Source organism: Ursus maritimus, unplaced genomic scaffold, assembly GCF_017311325.1.
Source record: "Ursus maritimus isolate PB19 unplaced genomic scaffold, ASM1731132v1 scaffold_6, whole genome shotgun sequence".
In the NCBI taxonomy this organism is placed as follows: Eukaryota; Metazoa; Chordata; class Mammalia; order Carnivora; family Ursidae; genus Ursus; species Ursus maritimus.
In genome coordinates this window covers 46960332-46980666 of record NW_024426774.1, presented here as the reverse complement: position 1 = coordinate 46980666, position 20335 = coordinate 46960332, and the positions used below count along the sequence as shown (strand labels likewise).

General features: G+C 46.8%; 1 protein-coding gene across 1 annotated transcript in view; it reads left to right on the top strand.

The window, feature by feature from the left end:
• The window catches only part of HK2 (hexokinase 2), a 61218-nt gene that overhangs the window by 21023 nt on the left and 19860 nt on the right, over nt 1–20335 (top strand). The window contains exons 3-5 of the mRNA XM_008700043.2: nt 13489–13637; nt 18820–18939; nt 19582–19677. Coding sequence (XP_008698265.2) covers nt 13489–13637; nt 18820–18939; nt 19582–19677 — 365 coding nt within the window. The remainder of the gene's footprint in view (nt 1–13488; nt 13638–18819; nt 18940–19581; nt 19678–20335) is intronic.

Below are 20335 nucleotides of genomic sequence, written 5' to 3'. Positions count from 1 at the left end.
TTTAAGAGGAGGAATTTGAAGCTTGGATGGTCAAATACTTGCCTAAGGTCACACAGCTAATGAGAGGCTGAGTCAGGATTCAAACTCATACATGCCAAAGGTCAGGCATCAAGACTGCACCCAATCCATTATGTGTGTGCGTGCACGCGTGAGCTTGTGTGCTCAGCACTACAGCGCATGGCCCAAGCGCAGCTGAACGTGTTTGAAATGTGGGGCCGGATGTCTGGCTTCGGTAGGTGAAGACAGTTGTTGAGGAGAACTAGGTATGGGACCGGCTTTTAACATTCTCACCACTTTCCTGAGATCGGAGACCTGGACACTTGCCTTTGCCTCTTAGAGTTTGTGCCGATTACTGTGTGATGTGGTCATTGAGTCTTCTTCCCTGACCTCAGGCTGGAGTCTTGGGATCCTGTCTGCATCTCAGGGTGGAGCCGCAAGTAGCAGTTAGCCTCGTGAATGGGAGTTGCCTGGACTGAGGTGGGAGCCAGAGGCTGACTCCTGCAGTCTTCTGGGGCAGTAGGGTCTGGGGCAAGGCTTCCTGCTTGACCTCCTTTGCACACAGACGCAGGGAGATTTTTACATGACTTTGGTGGTACACAGAGTACCTCTTTATAATGTCAGATTCTACAGGATAGATGACGATGGTGTGTAAAAGGAATAATGTGTTCCGGAATGCTTTATTTCCTTAAGCAGAGCGAGTGCCCCCTGGAGTAGTGGAGACCAGACTGTAGGAGCCCCTGCCCTCAGCCCCTTCATCTCTCCCTTGCTGGGGTCCTTGGGCCAGCTGCTCACCCCAGCTCTCTGGGACTCAGCTTTTTCTCCTTTGTACGATGAAGAGGTGGGTCTGGCAGTCCAGCTGTTCTGTGCATGTACTAGAACCAGCGGGCTGTTTATTTACGCACTAAAAAAATTCTTTGAAATACTGTGATTGGGACAAACCACTTAATGTCCAGCAGTTGGGCACCAGTCAATTCATGCAGAAAACGGTCCTCTGCAACCCATTATAAAGTAGGAGAGAGATTTACCTATATTCATACTCTGTAAAGTCATGTATATATGTGTGTGTACAGGTATATAAAGTTTCCAGGACGCACTGTATATGGCAACTCAGTAATACCACCTCCAGCTATAGTGTGACTTGAACAGATTCCCATAGGAACCAAAGAGGCATGTTCAAGACTGTTCATAACATTGTTGCTTATAATGACAGCATATTGGAAACAGTTTATGGACTATCCCTGTGGAGGGATACTATGCAACATAAATGTGTGTATATTAATATGGATATATCTAAAAAACAATGTGTGAAACATTGAGGAAGGAGGGGCACCTCCCAGTAGCTGGATGTAACTTCAAAATCCCTCCAACAATGATGTGCATTTATTAGGATCTAAACTGGAATATAGATCTAAGATGAATGATAGGAATTGCTCTTGTAAAGTCAAGAAAGGAAACTGAACTTGGGGAGGGGAAGAAGTGGGGATGTAATTTAAAATGGTCATCGTCAAGGCTTTCAATTTTATATTTTGTTAGTTGTGGCTCAAAGTTACGGACTGCGGTAATAAGGATCTGACTCTTCAGTAGATAAAACCTATCAGAAATGGAATTCGGCTTTATTGGCACCCCAGTAAAGTGCTGAGAAGAGAGACTGTGGGTCAGTCGTGTGTGGGGATCTCTGCCTCTCCCCTAGACAGCCTGTGGTGCACCATCAGCTTCCCGGCCCCGGCCACAGCCTGGGGTTGTTGCTACTGGGGGTTATGTGTCTGTCCCACAGAAGGCAGCGGTCTGCACTCAAGTGATGCCTTTGCCACGATGGCCTTACTCAGTACCTTCCTCAGCCCATTCCTTTTTATATCTGGGAAATTAAATCTCGGATCTAAACTTCTGATCTAGAGGGATGTAATCTTTAAATCAGTGGCTTTCTAACTTTTCTGGACTGCATGCTTACACCAAGAAATACACGTGTGTCAGTATTTGTATATAGCTGAAACAAGTTTTAGGGACCAGTGTCTGTTCTTACACGTGGTGCGGTCAGATACATTGCTGTCTGTTCATTTAAAAAAGCTGCTGGTCAGGAGCCACCGAGTTTTTTCCAGCGTGCTGTTTGAGTGCTGCTGCCTTAAAAGCTCCTCATCCAGTGTTGTCCCAGATGGGCATTTGTAAAATTGGCTTCTTCTTGGTGGGGTGGGAGGTGGTTTCAGGGCGGTGTCGGGAGGGGTGAGGATCAGAATTCTAGTAGGTTCACTGGGGTTGAATTCAAGCTGTGTGCTTTCAAGCAGTTCATGTATGCCCTTATCCTCAGTTTCTTCATTTGTAAAGACAGGAACCATTAGGGGGTTGGAGGCCCAAGAATTAAGGGAAAAGCAAATATGTGACCTTCTCATGTTCTGTAAACGCAGTCCGTGCAGCCACAACTCACCTCTGCAAGAGCCAAGGCCAGCACCAAGTCACTGAGAGAGGGCGAATAACCCTTCTGGGTCCTTGCTTTTGGAGGGAGTGGCTGTGAAGGTTCATCCCCGTCACCAGAGGCCCTGCATTTTGGAACGAGGACTAGGTTCCAGCTCTTGTGTATATGGGTCCCAGCTGTCTAATGGTAGTGAAAATCCTGGTAGAAAGTGTGGGAGAGACTCCAAGAAGCTTCAGGCTGTCCATTTACGATGGAGGCCTCCATTACACTGAAGGAAAAGGAGCTTCCATGTCATGGTTTGGGGTGTGTATGAGAAGGAAGGGAATGTCAGTGGACACTGAGCCCATGGGGGCTGATTCTAAAATATCCGCACTTAATAGATTGTGTGGACCATCTTTGTACAGAAATGTAGTTGGCACAGATAAAAATGAAATATATGTAGATGGACCAAGAATATCTTATTCAGATGGCTGTCAGTCTGGGTATGTAAAAAAAAATCCTCCCCCTTCCTCTACCTCCCCCACCCTCCAGTTTTAAAAAGTTGAAAGAATTGTATAATGGACATCTGCATAGAGACTATCCAGATTCTTCTACATTGATATTTTACTAGATTTGCTTTACCGCACTCCTCCCTCCTCCTACCCATCAGTCCATTTTGTTTAATGATGCATTTGCAAAGTAAAGTATAGAAATCAGTTTATTTCAACCCCCAAATTTCAGTATGCACATTACTAAATAGATTTCGGTATTTGTTTTCTTTCTAATATAAAATTTACAGACAGTGAGATGACAGATTATAAGTATCATCGGATGAGTTGACAAATACATACAGATTTAGTATAGTGTATATATTTAATATAACCCCCATTAAGAGAGAGGACATTACCACCAGCCCGGAAAAGTTTCCTTGTGCCCCTTCCTAGGTGTTCCCTGTCCCTGACCACCAGCGGCAATCACTTTTAAATTTTCCATGTGTTTGAGTTTTGCCTGTTGAACAACTTTCCATAAATCTAGTTATACAGTATTTACTCTTTATGCAGGTCTTCATCTATCCATTATACTGTGGGCTTTAGCCAGGTTGGGTATACCAGTAGTTCGTTCCTTTCGGTTGCTGATTTCATGGTGTGTTTGGAAGCCTATATGAGGTGCCTATTGATGGACACCTGGGCTGTTTCCAGTCTTTGCCTATTAGAACTAAAGCTGCTACAGACAATTTTGCACAAGCCTCTTTGTGGACTCATGCCTTCATTTTCTTGGGTAAACAACTAGGAGTGGAATTTCTGGGTCATGAGGTTTGGCGTGTATTTTATTACAAGAAACTGCCAGGCTTTTTCCAAAGTGATTGAACCATTCCATTTTATACTTTACACTCCCACCAACAGTGCAAGAGTGCCCTTTGTTCTTTATCCTCACTGATATTTGTTGCCTGTACCCTTCCCCTACCTTCTTTTGATTTTTTTTTTTTTTTGCAGTGCGGAGTTGAGTAAAGCATTTGTTTGTATCTGTCAGGAACCCTGCCATCTCTGACCTCTTCGTAGGCAGCCCTGCCCTAAGGTGATGGTGGTGTCTGCCCCAGCCACAGTCCTGTCAGCGGGCATACCACATACATCACAGGGACCCATCTGGCTTTCAGAGGACAGAACAGTTCCATCCGAGGAGTAAACACAAGAATAATTGACACCATTTAATGAGCGATGTCTGTGCTGGGTGATTTACTTAAATAATCTGTTTTATTCCCCATGCAAACTCTCTAAGAGAGACATTCCAATTTAAAAATAAGGCAACTGAGGCCAAAGGAGGTGGGTGATTGCCAAGGTCGCACATGGCCAGTGAATGGCAGAGGTGAAGAGTTGAAGAGTTTAAGGATTTAAGCAGAGGGAGTCCTGAGTCCATGGCCAAAACATTCATAATTTACATCCACTCATGTTGCTGAACGAAAGTTTCTGGAACAAATTGGATTATCACCTTTTTAAATACATCAGAGATAGGGGTTGGCTTGGTACCATTAAAATAAGAAGCTCAAGTACAACCCAGTTGAGAATCTGCTAATATTCCAGATGCAAGTTCCATTTTAGAAATAAACTTTCTTTGTGGTGTCTTTATCACCCTCTTGTCTCAACAAGATTGTTCAGATATAAAGATGCCTTGTAAGGCCCAGTGGGTTGAAGGCTTTGCTGTATTGATCATTGGATACTTTCCCACTTCCCTGAATTGTGAATTATTTTCACAGGTGAGTATATCTCCTGTCTAGCCAGACTGAAGTGCCGAGAGAGCAGGGGATGGTGATGACGATGATGATGATGATGACGGTGAGAGTGACAAACTGTAGACTTACTAAATGCCAACTGCCGTGCTTAGCACTGTCTTTGAGCAGTTTCATTTATTCTGACAGTGACCCAGTGGTAGGCACTATGAACCCCATTTTATAGAAAACTAGATTCGTTTGATAGGCAACTTGCCCCAAGTCCCATGGTGAGCAGATGGAAGGGCTTGATTTTAAGCCCGCCTGCTGAGGGTCAATGCCTGTGTGCTTAGCCGCACCGCTAGAGGTGCATCGTATGCTTCTCTGCCCCTGCTCCCTCCCTCTGCCCCCTGCTAGCACAATGCATTCATTCTTTGGCTAGTTTGGTTCCATAGAGTCCCCACCGAGGCTGGTCCTCTGTGGGGCAGCCTATGCTAAAACTGCCTTGTGCCCCACCTTCAAAGAGTGAAAATTGTCCTTGGGGAGATAAGGCTCACACAGATCAAATGATTACAGAATGGTACCCAGTCATATAACGTACGCACACAGTATGATAAAGAGAGACTAGGCTGCTGGTAGGTTGCACAGAGGCTAGTAAAACCTGAAAGGAGCCCTTATCTTGGTTGCTCAGCATTATATCAACACGCGTGCAGTGGAGACAGATTAATAGCCACCACACAAGCAAGTTAGTGGATTTATATGGCACCGACAATATAAACCAGAGATTGTATTGATAAGTGGTTTCCATATAGTAGTAGCTAGAGCTTATTAAACATTTATGTGTACCAGGCTTTGTGCCAAACCCCTTACACATTCATTGCATTGAATCTTGGCCAAACATTGTGTGTGTGTGCACGCGCGTGTACACATGTTGTGTGTTTGTGTCTCTGTGCCGTGGGGAGTGGAGGGCCGGTGCTGGCTAGAGAGGTCATTACTATCCCCTTTTAACAGATGATGAAACCTGACATTCCGAGTAATTTACCTGAAATTGTACAGCTAATACATAGTAAAGCAGGATTTGAGCTGCTGATCTACCTGCCTGAAAATCTGAACACACCCAACAGATTGAAACATGTTTTAATCCTTTGAAGAGTGGTTTCACATCTGTGGAGCAAATGTAACACTTCTGTGACTGGCACATATTTTGAGTTTAAGAAACAGTTCTTGAATAGCAAAACACCAGGATGGTGCTTTCCGATGGTGCTCTGGGAGCTTTGGGGGCACTTAACAACGTGTTAATTGTGCTCCAGCCGCCTTCTTTCAGTTGGAGCAGCTCTGTTTTTCTCTAGTTTTACGTTTTGGCATCTGGCATCCTATTGCTTAAAATGATTAGAAGACCAACGTCGTGGAAGATCCGATTACCCTGTTCCTTGACTGTACTAGACACCAGCATTAACTGTGATTTGATACCTTTAATGACATGGAGTTACTTTATTTCTGAGCTACTGAGTGGAGACCAGCATTGTATTCTAATGAAGTAGCTGGGATGTTGGATCTTAAAAAAAGGCCACCAGATGTGGTAGTGGCCGTGGTGGTTCCAGGTACATGGAGAATATGTGCCTCAAAACCTGTGTCTGCTAAAGGTAGTTTTGCTAGATTACCTGTCCAGGACCTGGAGATCTCTCCTTTTATTCCTCTTAATTGGAGTCCATCCCATATAATCTTAGAGCAGTCTCATGCGCTCTTGCAGTGTGCTAGCTAGCAGGCACTTGAAAACTAAAAGATAAACAAGGTCTCCAACCCAGAGCTACTCCAGGGAGGAAGATTGGAATGTTCAGTGCAGTCATCTGGGGCCCCTGGAAATGTTCCTGCTGTGGCAGGGCAGGCAGGAGCTAGTGCCCTTGGGGGCATTGAATTATTAAAGGACCACTTAGAAACTGATTGTGACAGTACGGATGTGTGTCTTTGACCTACCTCAAAGTTCAAGGCTGCATGCCTCTGGCATTAGGTGATAAGAGGTGATGTCCTTATGGTTGGATCTAACATGGCCCTGGGGTGACCAACCATCCTGGTGTGGTGTGCCTGGGAGTCTCTCAGTTTTAGCACTGAAAGTCCCATGTCGGTCTTGGGCAAACTGGGGTGGTTTACCACCATACATGGCCCTGGAACCCAGGGCTTCATCACTGCTTGGCCTGACTATCTTGCAGCGTCCTCCTCACCAGCGTCCCTGGCGCTAGACCTGTCGTCCACAGTGCTACTAAAGCCCTGTTGAAAACAAAGCTGACTCTGTGCTTCAAATCCAAGTCCTTGGCGTTGGCATTTGCTACATGCATGTAGCCGTGTTGTAGGAGTTCTACGCTGCGGTCACTCCTGATGTGCCATTCCCTGAACAGGCCATGAACTTCCACACCCTTACATATGTTCTTTTCCCTGTCTGGCAACTTTATACCATCATTCAGATCTGGCTAGAAGCCTTCCTTGTCCGAGCAAAACCAGTCATTCATTCCTTCTATCATGGACTCGCCCCTGTGCATTGAACTGCTTCCTTTCTCACCAGTCTGGTCAGGGACTGGGTCTGCATACAGCACCACATAGCCGAGAAGCTTTTAGTGCTAGGTTCAGTGCTCAGTGTGGAAATAGATGATTGCAGAATGAGAAGTATTTCATTGGCGGTCCTAGAATAGATTCTGTGACTCTTAAAATAGTGATTTTTGAAAACTTTTTTTAAGTAGTAGACCCTATTCCCAACTTTAAACAAAATGAAATCTTATGTGGAACCCCATTATCTAAGACAGTAACGGTAGGGGAAAGATTAAAATTGGAAGTGAGGACGTGGGAGGTGAGGTTGTGCCTTAATTGGCCTTCCTTAACCCGCGAAGATCAGGCCTTGCCACCTGCACGGGTCCCCAGAACTCCGGGAACACTGAGTAAAAACCTTGTTCAAAAAGATGCTTCTAGAGCTTGTCCTGAAAAAGCCTGGGGGTGAGGGGGCCGGGCTCTGGCTCCAACCTTGAACAGGCAGGGTGCTGCCCCTTCTGAACATAGTTGCCTTTGACGAAGGGCTCTGCTGCTTCAAAATACAAACCCAAACCCAACCTGTTTGCAGGTCAGTCAGTCTCCGAGCACTGGTAGACACAGTGCTCCAAGTGCCTGATGGGAGGAACAGGTGGTGAGCTATTTTAATTAATGGCAAGTACCTAATGATTGAAAATAGATCCTGTTGGAAACTCCAACTGGCCCTTGCCTCTCCTACCTCAAAAACTGCCTGGACATTGCCAAGTGCAGGCCACTTATTCTTGCTTTATTAGCTATGCTGAAGTTACGGCCTGCTCAGACCCATCACTGATGTCTCATCAACTAACCCGATGGTGACTGTCATGTTTAGGCGGCTAGTCTAATGCCATTTTAGTCCTCCTCAGCCTGTCCCCGAGACAGGTGAGTTCCCGGGAGAAAATGAAACCCTTTTATCTTGCTGACCTTATGTATTTGATAAGAGCCTCACTGAAAGTGGGCAGAATGGTAGTCTAGGATGGGAAATGAGTCAGCAAACACACTCTGCCAGACGGAACAACTTGGATCTTAACTGTTGGGCAATTTGATGGAGGGTGGCACGACCTAATGCTCCTGTTGCCAGTTCTCTTAACCGTGGGCCAGCAGTGCTGCATTTGAGTCCTTGCTTTCTTGTAGAAGAGGGTTGGTACCCCTTCTCTTGTCTGGTTTTGGGGGGAATGCTTTTAATGAGGAGGACCTTTGGCAGAGAGGGCTTGGTGGGAAAAGAGGTCCTGTGTGATTGTGTGAGATGGCAATGATTTGTGGCTACCAAAAAGACTGTATCAACAAGCTTTAGAAGGTCCTGGGCTCCTGGGGAAGAAGGGCATGTCGCCTCCATCCAGTGGATGAGTGTCTGTCACCACCCACTCATGTCTGAGAGCACTTGGCCATCAAGTAGGCCTGGGGGAGGGAGGGACGGACTGCAGTTACTGATAAAGATAAGGGAGTCTTTCCTTTCTTTTTCACCACTTTATGGCTTATTTGCCTCATTCTGGATTCTGTGCCATGCCCTCCTCAGCTTCCAGGAACAAGACACATGGGTGTGGTGCAGTGGGACAGGCACCTGCTTTGGAGTCAGATGGACTTGTGTTCAAACCCAGCAGTCATTTACCCCTGTATGACCTTAAACCAAATGACTGAACTTCTAAACCACAGTGTCACTTCCTCTGCCACCCAGGCCAGCTTGGAGGCTGCTGGTGACTCTGGGCTTTATGCTCTTGGCATTGTTAATGAAGAATTCCTTATTTGAGGATTTACAACTTTCCCATGAGGAGCCTCCTTGCTCATGGCAGTAGAAAACTTTGCTGGAGAACCAGACCTGAATTTGAATCTTGGTTTCGATTACTGGACCTGAGTCTTTTTTTTTTTTTTTTTCCATCTGGAAAATTGGTATTATGATGCCCCATTGGGTTGCTGAAGATTGATGAGATAATGCTTATAAACAAAGTGACCATCACTTAACAAATGTTAGTTTTTCTTCCATTAAAAACACCTACGTGTTGGACCCACAATCAACTAAACCTCCCCCACACCTGCCTTTGTCTTTCCTTGTTTTATTACCACAGTAATCCAGATGCCTGTGATGAAGTCTGAACTCTGTCCCAGGGACAAGAGAGATGAAGACAGCATTCTGGGCTTCGTTTTCCAAAAAACGTCCTGTTAAAAAAACTAGAAAATGGGAGCTGGGGAATTAGCTCAAATGGTAGAGCTCCTGCCTAGCATGTGAGAGGTAGCCGGATGGATAGCCTGTATTCTCCATGGCTGAATTTTATGAAGGGAGGGGTCTGCCCATCTGGGCCAACTTACCCCAAAATGGCTGCTGTGCAGCAAGCAGGCAGCTGGGTGCCCCTAGTGGGGTGCCTACCTCGAGGAAGAGGTGGGGTGGGGGGGCTTAAACAAAAACAACAAAAAAGAAAATAGAAGATGAATTTGAAACTTCGTTTCCTTCATTTTAGCGTGGTGCTGGCCACATTCAGGAGGAATTGGGGAGAGTTAGGAAAGGTGGCAATCTCATATAATCTTTAGAATTTGTACAGACATAACATAAAACCCAGAAACCATAAATATTTTGACAACATAAAAATTAAATGTTTCTGCAGGGCAAAAATACCACAAATAAAGTGAAAAGACAGACATTTGACTGGAAAAAATAATTGTAAATATACAACCAATAAGACTATTTTCTTTAATATGCAAAGAGCTCTTTTAGGTTATTAAGAAAATAATGAATGTATTTTTTTTTCTAAGGTTTTATTTGTCAGAGAGAGAGAGAGCGCAAGCAGGGAGCAGCAGGCAGAGGGAGCAGCAGACTGAGCCACCCAGGCGTCCCTGAATGTATTTTTTAAAAAGGCAAAAGATGTGACTAGGAAGTTCACAGACCGAGGAATTCAGAATACCAGTCAACAATTCAAAATGTGTAACCTTACACAATAGAAGGAAACCCAGTTTAAAAAACGAGGTGCCACTTTGACCAAGGAGGTTGGCAAAGATTAATTGCCACATAACATGAGACCTTGGTGAGAACCACTCAGCTGATGGTTTGTGTGGATATTGTTGAGAACTTTTAGGCATGAACTTTTAGGCAGTGTCTTCCAAATTATAAGCATACATTCTTAGAACCAGTGATTCCAACCCCTTTCTCTGAACGTGTCTGTTAACAGCCTCTGCTGTCTTTACAAAATAAATGTGCCTAAGGACACCCAAGAAACATTAATAATGATTACTTTTGGGCTGTGGAGAAGAAAAGAGAGATGTTTGCTTTTAATTTTTCCCACTTTTGTATTGTCTGAGCTTTTTAAGAAATCAGATGTTTGTATTTTAACTACTGTTAGAAAGTTAAATTGCTTTCCAGGCGTAGCAGCATGCTCAACAATGAAAGAGACCTTACCTCTGACCTGAAGGTCTCGTATTATAAATCGGTTGGTACTCAGACATTTTGTTTAACAAATGAACCATCAATGAGCAAATGCAATAGGAGATGTTTTCTTAATATGTTGCCTCAGCAGCCATAATCCAGCAGAATGAGCTCTCTGGAACTTACTGGGTCCTCTTGTCACATGGCTGTGCACTTTCTTGAGAAACCCAATGTAAGCACGTTTTCCTGCCCCAGAGCCTTGCTCGCACCTGTCCAGTTTGAGAGTCCTGGGCGGTAGATGTCATGCTCCTTCACACCCCATCACATACTCCCACGCTGTCTGCCCTGGCCTTCTGGAATGTCCTGGAAGGTTCACAGTAGAGGTAGGACTTGCACCACTAGTAGGTGTAGGTGGGGATTGGAGGAACTACATGATCAAACAAAGGGGAATAGGAAGGGTGATGACAGTAGCCGTTTATTGACGACTTACTGTGAGCCTACGTATTCACACATAATATGTTCTGTGTTCCGTGTCAGCCTCATGACCTCTGTGAGAAGTCAGTATGATGGGCCGTGTTCTACAGGGGAGGTGACAGGCTCAGAGGCCACATAGGTAGTGAAGACTCTGAGTTAGAGTTCAAATCAAAGCCTGTATGCCCATCACTGAAGGCCCAACTCTTTAGCCCTGCTCTGCAGAGGCCTCTCATGCACAGTGGGGGGTTGGGCACCAGGAGAACGGTCTGTCCACTGTCCCAAGGGGGGCTCACCTTCGGATTTAGCTCTAGGAGTCATGTTGCTGGGTCTGCCTCAGAGATACGAGACCCTGGAAGGAATCCAGCCCTAGGCTGTGGTAACTGGGATCCTGTGTGTTTGCAGAAGGGGGTGCCGGGGAGGAGGGATGCCGAGAGGAATGTCTGTTCCTGCGGAGTCTGAAAAGAAAGCAAGGGATGACATTCCTTCCTGGGAACGGAGGCCGGACTGGCCTTGAATCATGACCCCCGTGGGCGCCGATTCAGCGCATTGCGTGCGTCCCGGGCTGCAGAGTGCTGATGCAGGCAGTTCGTCGTTGATTTTCCTTTTCATCCCCCATGACAACCACCACATAGCTTTTCCTGCAGTCTGGCTGGGTTCCCACTACCAGGGGAGGCTCAGAGCTGGAGTGCCTGGAAAAGTCGCCCATGGCCCCGAGAAGGGCAGAGCCACCCCCGGTGGGGCTGAGGTTGCCCCAGCGGTCGAACACCTGTAGCTGGTGGGGTCGGGAGGCTGTCCGGATGCCAGGGAGGGGACGGGAAATCAGCGCCCCTGAGGAGGAACCCTGAAGTCACTGGGGTAGATGCCAGTGGCTTTTCTTGGACAGGTTCCTTCAGTCCCCGCTGGTGAGAGTGATTGTGCTTTTCAGTCTGAGAGGTGGCCCCAACAGTGAGCCCAGAGGACGCCAGTGTGGGGACTGGGCCGTGTGTGGATGGCTGGATGGAACGTTTCTAGTACTTATGGGGTGTGTCCTAAGTTCTTGGCCCCGTGTTGGGTGGTTGAAGCACATTATCTCGTTTTCCCCCTCACAACAACCACCTGTGTTATGACGTTCCCATTTCAGAGGTGAGGCTGCCGAGCCTCAGGAACTTGCCACGGCCAAAACGTGGCCAGATACCTGACAAAGGGAGCGTGGGCTCCAGAGCCAGGCTGTGTGTTGCCACTACCAGACCGCCGTTGTGTGGCAGCGGGTTCCTCAGAACTTTGGTTGGATGATGCCCCCTCCCCAAGTTGCCCCTTTGACTGTAGAGGCTGGGGGTGGTGCCCTCAGGGAGCCGGGCGGAAGTGTTCTTCCTCAGGGCCGGACAGTTACTGCTGCTCAGTGGCTGGGCACAGAGCGGACCCTTGTTGGCGCATTTGGTCAAAGCGCTTCCCTGCCCCGCCGGTCCACGCTGCCTTACCTCAGCGGCCGCTCGCCCAGCCAATAAGTGAATTCCCCAGGAAATAACACCGTGTCCTTTGAGAAGGTGTGTGGCAGTTCCGTGGAAGACTGGAGGAGCTATTGCTGGTAGGGAGAGGCTGTGGAGGGGTGAGCCCACCTCCCCCAGCCCTTGCCGGCCCCGCCAGCCCCCAGCCCTGGCCTGGCCTCTCCGCCTTTTCAGCACTTTTATTCTGTGCCATACAATGGAGCATGTCCCTGCAGCCAGCTCTTTTATTGTCTAGAATCTGGATGTTTCCTGTCTACACTGCTTATTTCCTGAGGAGAAGGGACTGTGCCTTCCTGGTGACACCTGAAGATCTTGACCCACTTGTGCTGGTGGAGTCTCCCTGTCCCCCCTCCACCCCAGCTCTGGCCTGTCTGAGTGGAACAGCTGAGTGGCCTGACTCTTGTCTTGCATACCTTTGGGTCAGCATTCTCTCACATTCTAATAAGCCTGGGATCTTTTTGGGGGGCACCTGATTGGCTGGTTTGCTAGGCCTCTTAATTTATAGCTATTTGGACCCCATTCACTTCATCACATGACCCTCTTATCCTGCCGTAGGACATTGCCATCATTGCATGCAGACATTAAAAAGTAAATTTAGTATGGGGACCACAATTTGGTGGAAAGCCCAGAGGCCCACAGACCTGTAGCCATGTGCTGGGTGTCCTGGGAGCATGAAGAACAAAACTGAGGCGTGGACTCCTGGGATAGGGCCTGGTGGGGCCCTTGAGCTTGATGGGGACTTGGCTAAAAACCCCTGAAGTAGTTGTTAGCTCTTGTGAGGGGGTGGGCACCCCATAATTGGATGTAAGACTGTGTCATTGTTTGTGTGAATTCTAAAAGTAATATAAAAAGTGCTTAGCCGGAAGAAAAAGAATCAGACCATACATAAATGTGTGTGATAAAAAGTAAGACCCACTGGCCACCCCATCACTGGGAGATGACCAGTGTTTATGGAGGGACTCATGGGTTTTAAGTCTTGGCCTCTGTGAGGATCTTACCTTTCCTGAACTCATAGCGGTGTCTCGTCTCTTTGCAGAACACGGAGAGTTTCTGGCTCTGGACCTCGGAGGGACAAACTTCCGTGTACTTCGGGTAAGAGTAACGGACAACGGGCTCCAGAAGGTGGAGATGGAGAACCAGATCTATGCCATCCCCGAGGACCTCATGCGGGGCAGCGGCACCCAGGTATGACCCTCCTGTCAGAGTGGCCACTGGGGCTCTGGGCCCCACAGGCACAGATGCTGCTCTTTCTCTGGTCTGGAGGGAGGAGACCCTGACTGAGGCTCAGATTTTCTGTCCTCTCCCTGCCTGGTGATTTTATTTATTTATATGACAGAGAGACAGCCAGCGAGAGAGGGAATACAAGCAGGGGAGTGGGAGAGGAAGAAGCAGGCTTCTAGCGGAGGAGCCCGATGTGGGACTCTATCCCGGAATGCCGGGATCACGCCCTGAGCCGAAGGCAGACGCTTAACGACTGCGCTACTCAGGCGCCCCTGGTGATCCCTTTCTATGCCTGGAGTTTGAGTGAGGCACCTCCATCAGGAGAGGTGCACACGGACCAGAGAGCGGGGAGCATGTGTGTGAGACCCCAGGGTCTGGATGGGCCGCAGTGGGTGGTGTTTTGATTGGCCCTGTCTTTTGAGGTCTGCTTGCACGGGCTGGTCATTGATGAAAGCCTGCCGGATCCACCCCACTGGACACCTGTGGTTGTGAGCAATGCCATTGAATAGCAAGTCGGAACACATGATTGTGGTTTGACACTTCCGCCTACCACTGTGATCATTCGACAGCCTTCCTTGTCTCACACTTGTTACCATAGCATCGTAGGGAGAAGGAATTCGGCCCTTTATCTTTGTGGTTATTTGCTCTTTCTCTTCTTGCCTGTCTAAAACAGAAGAGGTTTTGTGCACAGGGGTGGAAGCCTATTGAGAAAACATCAAAATTCATTTTTGGGGTGTCTGTCCCACCTGGTATGGCAGCAGGCACCGTGTGCTTCCTCATTGCCCCAAATCATGCTTAGTCACCCCATATCTCTGTGGCTTCTAGAGCGTCCATATGGTAAAAGGAGTGGATAGAGAAGAAATGTGAAATCCAAGGAAGAATCTTCTCAGTAATAGGCAAGAAAAAAGGGGAGAGGATGGAATTGCACTGTGATAATCTCCAGACATGTATTGAACTTCTCCTGTGCGTGTGACAATGGTTCTTGATGGGAATCAAAGTCCCGGCCTTGCCCCTCCTGGGCTTAGAGCACAGCTGGACCACCCGGACACACAGCCCACCCCTCCCAGAAAGTAATACTTGTGTTGAAGTGGATGAGGGACCATCAAGAGGAGCTGACACATGATGATTTGTGTGACAGGCTGAGCAAAGGATATTGTATGCATTTCTTCTTCTTATCCTCACACTGGCCCTGTGAGGCTGAGTGCTTCTGTTAATCTCACTTTATAGATGTCGAATTGGGTTTTGAAAGGCTGAGTGAATGACTTGGCCTTAGATCATAGGGGTGGGAAGGGCCAGAGTCACAGCACAAAGCCAGATTGATGTGTTTGCACAATTCTCGGAGTCTCCGTCCACTTGGTAGGCTGTGTGGTGTGGTCCCTGTGAGTGGTACTTCCTGGCATTAGGCAACACGGTGGTCCTGGATCCCAACTACCTGCCCTTGCTTCCAGAGTGGTAGGCACTCTGGGAAGGGGCTGGTGCTCCGGCACACGTGAAGTCCTGTGGGGCAGGCCTTTTGGGGGCTCTCCCTCTCAAGAGTTCACCCAGGAGAGCCCTCCTACAGAGGGGACTCTTCCTGCAACCACACCAGAAGTATCTGGCCGGTTGGTGGGTGATTGCCACCGGTCCAGCATGTTCTCTGCTCTTGGGTATCCAGGGAAACAGGTCTCCCCTTTCAGCTGCTCTGCAAAAACTTTCCTTGGGATGTTCTTCCAGCTCCTTCTTCAGCTGCTTCTCAGTCCATGGGTAGGGGTCCCTGAGGACATTCCCGGATGATGGCACTGCTGTGGGGATGACTGTCTGCTTGCGTGCTGGCTAGTCCCACTGATTTTCTCTCCAGCATGTATTCAGTAAAAGAGCGAGTAGAGGACGCGAAATCCAGTAAGATGCCCAGTGTGGTCACCTCTTAGGCCTTAGGGTTTGGAAGGGGTGGAGCCTTCTTACTCCTGGTGTACTGTTCTTCCCACCATACTCGGCCCCCTCTCCAGAAGGGAATTTCAGACCCCGAGGAGAACGTGTGGGGGAGAGACTGCTGTTAGACTCTTTATTTGTCCCTGGGGACAGTGCTGAGGGTACACCTGCTTTCCTTGTTTTCATGCTGGGGTTGAACAAGGGAGGTGAAATCCCTGAGACTGTGGGATTTTAGCTCTCTGGGGTGGTCACCTAGCTCCAGTATCCATAAACAATGTTTTAGTCCAAATTAAAAAAAAAAAAAAAAAATGAGACCCACCTGGAAGAAACGATAAAGTTATTGTGATGTTTTAAAAGTTTTGAATAAATGCAAAAGTGCTATATAAAAATGAACGATAGAAAACGAGAAGAAAATACAGGTGTTTATTCCACCCTAAGGAAGGGAAAGAATACTCTGCTTAAAAGCAGAAAACAGTTGGTCAAAAGACTGGAAGAAATTTATAGTGGCCATTAAAAAAAAATTTTTTTAAAGATTTTATTTATTTGAGAGAGAGAGCATGAGCAGGGTGGAGGGGCAGAGGGAGAAGGAGAAGCAGACGCTGTGCTGAGCAGGGAGCCCAATGCAGGGCTTGATCCCAGGACTTGGAGATCATGACCTGAGCCGAAGGCAGATGCCCAACCTACTGAGCCACCCAGGCGCCTCTATAGTGGCTATTTTAGTGGTGGAATTACTGGTGCTTTTTTCCCTTTATTTTCCTTTTCTTTTGGATCATAGGTATCAATCTTTTAATTGGAGGAAAACAAATGGATTTTAAACATAAATTTTAGTTAAGACCAAGACCAAATCACCAAGCCCTAAACTGGCAAAGATTTCTGAAGATCTGTGAACTTGGACAGTGTGGGTCCCTGGATAAAATCTGTCTTTTAGCACACGAACTTCCACTTGAGAGCAGTGAATTACAGATTGTAATAGTGGCCACATTAGATGTTTAAGTGTATCTTGTGGGAAGGGGAGTGAGCATTCTCAGACCAATAAGGAAAGGGAAACCTTTTCCAACCTCATAAAATGGTGCCCTTTGAGCCTTTTTATGGCAGGAAGGTGTTAGCTCTTTCTCCCAGTATCTTATCCTTAGATCATCAGCTAATAGAAAAAGAGATAGTCTTCCAGTTAAGGGAGCAGATGGTCACCTCTTCCCTGCTTTTAAAGAGATGTAGGCTCTTCTAACCGAGCACTGTCCAGTAGAACTCTTCGCGGTGTATCTGCCCGTTGCAGATACGTTAGCCACTAGCTAGCTACCGGTGGCAACGAGCACTTGAAATACGGCTAGTGTGATTGAGGAAGTGACGATTACATTTTTTAAGATTCTGAGTGATTAAGATAACTACAGCTAGTGGCTACTGTATGTAAGTTAGTATCTCTTCACTGTCTCTCCTTGGAGCACAGTTGGAAAGGGAGCAGCGGATCGGGGCTGGAGGATGGCAACCATTTTGCTTTTCCCCCTTCTTAAGCACCCCCTCCCTTCATCCCTGATGATTGGCCTTCTCTCTTCGCACAGCTTCTGCCACTTCCTGTTTTTGGATAAACACTATTTTTTACTAAAGATCATTTTGACTAGACTACCAGGAAGAGGGTGCTAGGAATTTGATTATACTGTAAATTTTGTCTCGGGTCAACTTCCCAACAGAAGAATAGAACTTACTGAGTATCTATCTAGAAACCTTATGTATGTGTTAAAATACTTGGCTTCCACCCAGGGTAGCTGGCACTTATGCATTGATGATCCTCTTTGTGAGAGAGCCTTGTTGTTCCTCGGTCTTTGTTCTTGAGAATGTTTTCGTTCAGAGATTTGAGAGTTTCAGCATCATCTGAGGTTAATTTTGCATGTGACCAGACAGGGATAAGATCAATGCAGGAAGTTGTTAGAGCTGGCCACCTTCTAGATGGGGGTGGCCTTCTCTTCCTGGATTGCTCCCAGGAAGCATACCTTAGATATCTGGGGAGCCAGTGGGCCTCTCAGTCTACTCTGCCCACCTCCAACCTCTCAGTTACTTTGTAAATCAAAATACTTTTTGTGGTTAGTGCAGTGGTTCTTAAAGTACTGCTTCAGGATCAGCTGGAGGGCCCCTCCCCTACAGTTTCTGATTCAGCAGGTTTGGATTTGGGCCCTAGAATTTACATTTATAACATGATGGTGGTGGTGTTGCTGGTCCAGGACCCACAACCCCCGGGAACCCCTGGTTTAGTGGAATCTTCCTTTTCTTCTGTCTGGAGAAGAAAAGATATATTCTCATCCACTCCCCTTGGCTTTTAGATTTTGCCATCTGGTCAACCTGCCTCTTGGCATCTACTTGGTCTCTTTGGCCTCTGCTTACTTTTTGTACAGAATGCCCCTGGCCTCAGCCTGTAAGCATCTGGAGGGGAGCATTGCCTCTCTTTGAGAATGCTGAGTGGGCAAGAAGGAAGCCATGGGACTGTGGGCCTTGGGACTGATTGAAAGCCTGGATAGTTGTAAATACAGCTTTTTCTTAGGAGCTGTGGGTCCTGCTTGGCATGGTCACATTGTAAGGCTGCCCATCCACAAAACCCTATTCTTCAGTGCTCTTCATAGACTCACTTGGTGTTTCATTTTGAAGCTAGAAAACAAAAATAACTTCTTTGAAATGTTCCTGGGAAATTACTTTTCCAGAATGGAGGAAAAATATAAGAGTTACTTATTTTTGTTAAGTTCATTCAGAGAATGCCAACAGAGAATGTTCCACTCCCTCCCCAATCACAAGAGACAGGGATGCTAGAATACTTCTTGGCAGTGAGATGGGCTGCCCACAGTCAGCTGTGCACCCGTGTCAAGGGGGGGTTCTGACAGAGCCACCAAGGGATGTTCTGTTCCCAGGGTATGTGATGACTTTCTGATCAGCTTTTCCTATGATTTCTCCTGCCTCTCACAGGGTTATTTTGACAGTGGTTTGGATAAATAGTTTGAGTGGAAGACAGTATTTAATAAGTACTAACTACTGTTAAGCCCTTATATTTTATTGACACATTTAATCCTTTTGGTAACTCTGAGGTCAGGTATAGTTATCACCCCCATTTTACAGATGAGAAAATTAAGACTTCATAGGGGATACATATCTTGCACACGTTCAACTAGTTCCTTTCTTGAGCTCAAAGTCTAGGTATGCTCTTAATTTCCATGCTATTCTCCCTCCTCACTCATTTTCCTGTGTTGTGTGCTCTTAGCTGTTTGACCACATTGCGGAATGCCTGGCTAACTTCATGGATAAGCTACAAATCAAAGACAAGAAGCTCCCCTTGGGTTTTACTTTCTCATTCCCCTGCGTCCAAACGAAACTAGATGAGGTAAGATGAGTTCTTTAGACACTTTTTTTGTTGCTTCATCTTTGGGCTGGGAGGTCTGGGATGAACTTTGAGCCAGCTGCTTCTGTGGTTTTAGAGGCGGCTCTGATGGTTGTATGGACGAGGTTGAGTATTGAGAGTTCTGTCCTTGTGAGTGAGTGTGTGTAGGTGTGGGGGGATGGCGAAGAAGTATCAGAAGTGGGGGGAGAGTCTCTATCCCCCGTCCCTCAAAGGACAATGTGCAGTCCCCCATATGTTGTACATTATCCTCATCCCTTGTAGGGAGCCAGGAATGGGAATTTAGGAACTCCCTTGATACAGAGTATCCTGATGAAGTTCCTTGGAAGAAAGATGTCTGGGGAGTTAATGATGTGTCTCTTATTTTGGCATTTCTAAAGCCTGTTCTTTCCACTTCTTGGGGGCAGTAGCTCATGAAGGAACCATTCATTTAATCTTCTTCCTGGGGCTTTGATGGGGCCCCAGTTTCTCTTTCCTAGGCTAGTCAGGAAGCAGTATGAATATTTAAGCACGGTTATAGTTTAGCTTAGCTCTGTGACAGAGGTCTCCACTTACTAATGGTTGTTTGAATAGTGTGGTCTGAGTTTTGTGAGGAATCAGTGTTCATTTCCTTGGTCCTTTTTTCAGAGTTTCCTGGTCTCCTGGACCAAGGGGTTCAAGTCCAGTGGTGTGGAAGGCAAAGACGTGGTTACTCTGATCCGAAAGGCCATCCAGAGGAGAGGGGTGAGTAGGGGAGGTAGGGATGGGGAGGTAGGGGTGTGGGGTCTGTAGGTCCTTTACATTCCTTTGGGTCTACTCTGAAATCTTTCCCAGTCTGTCCTCAAATCAGCATGAGAACCTTTTTGTAGTTCTTAAGGAGAAATTTTCTTTTCCTTCCCTGCTAGGTTTACCCAATAATATTAAATTTTTTTCCAATTTTATTGAGATATAGTTGACATATGGCTAAGTTTAAGGCATACCTCATAATGACCTAGTATCCGTATACTGTGAAATGATTGCCACACTGATGATCTTACATATAAGTAGATGTCTCTGGGGTCTTCAGATAAGCATGAAGAATAAGTAATCTTGCCTTGGTAAAAGAAAAACCCTTCAGTCTTTAACCTGAAGAAGACCTGATTATCATTTTCAACTAAGAAGGTTGGGATGGTGTTGGCATCAGGATGGAATGGGGCAGAGAGAGAACAAGATTAAGTTCTGGTCATAGGAGTTATAGGGAAGGAGAGAAAGAAGAGAAGAAGAAAGAGAAGGAGAAGGGGATAGCAGTGACAAGATGGGCTCTTGTGAATGCAGTGATTATAAATTAGACTGCAGGGCTGGTGGCCTCCATGGAGACAGGCAGGGTGGGGAGTGAGTCACTGCTGTCGGACTGGGTCTGGAC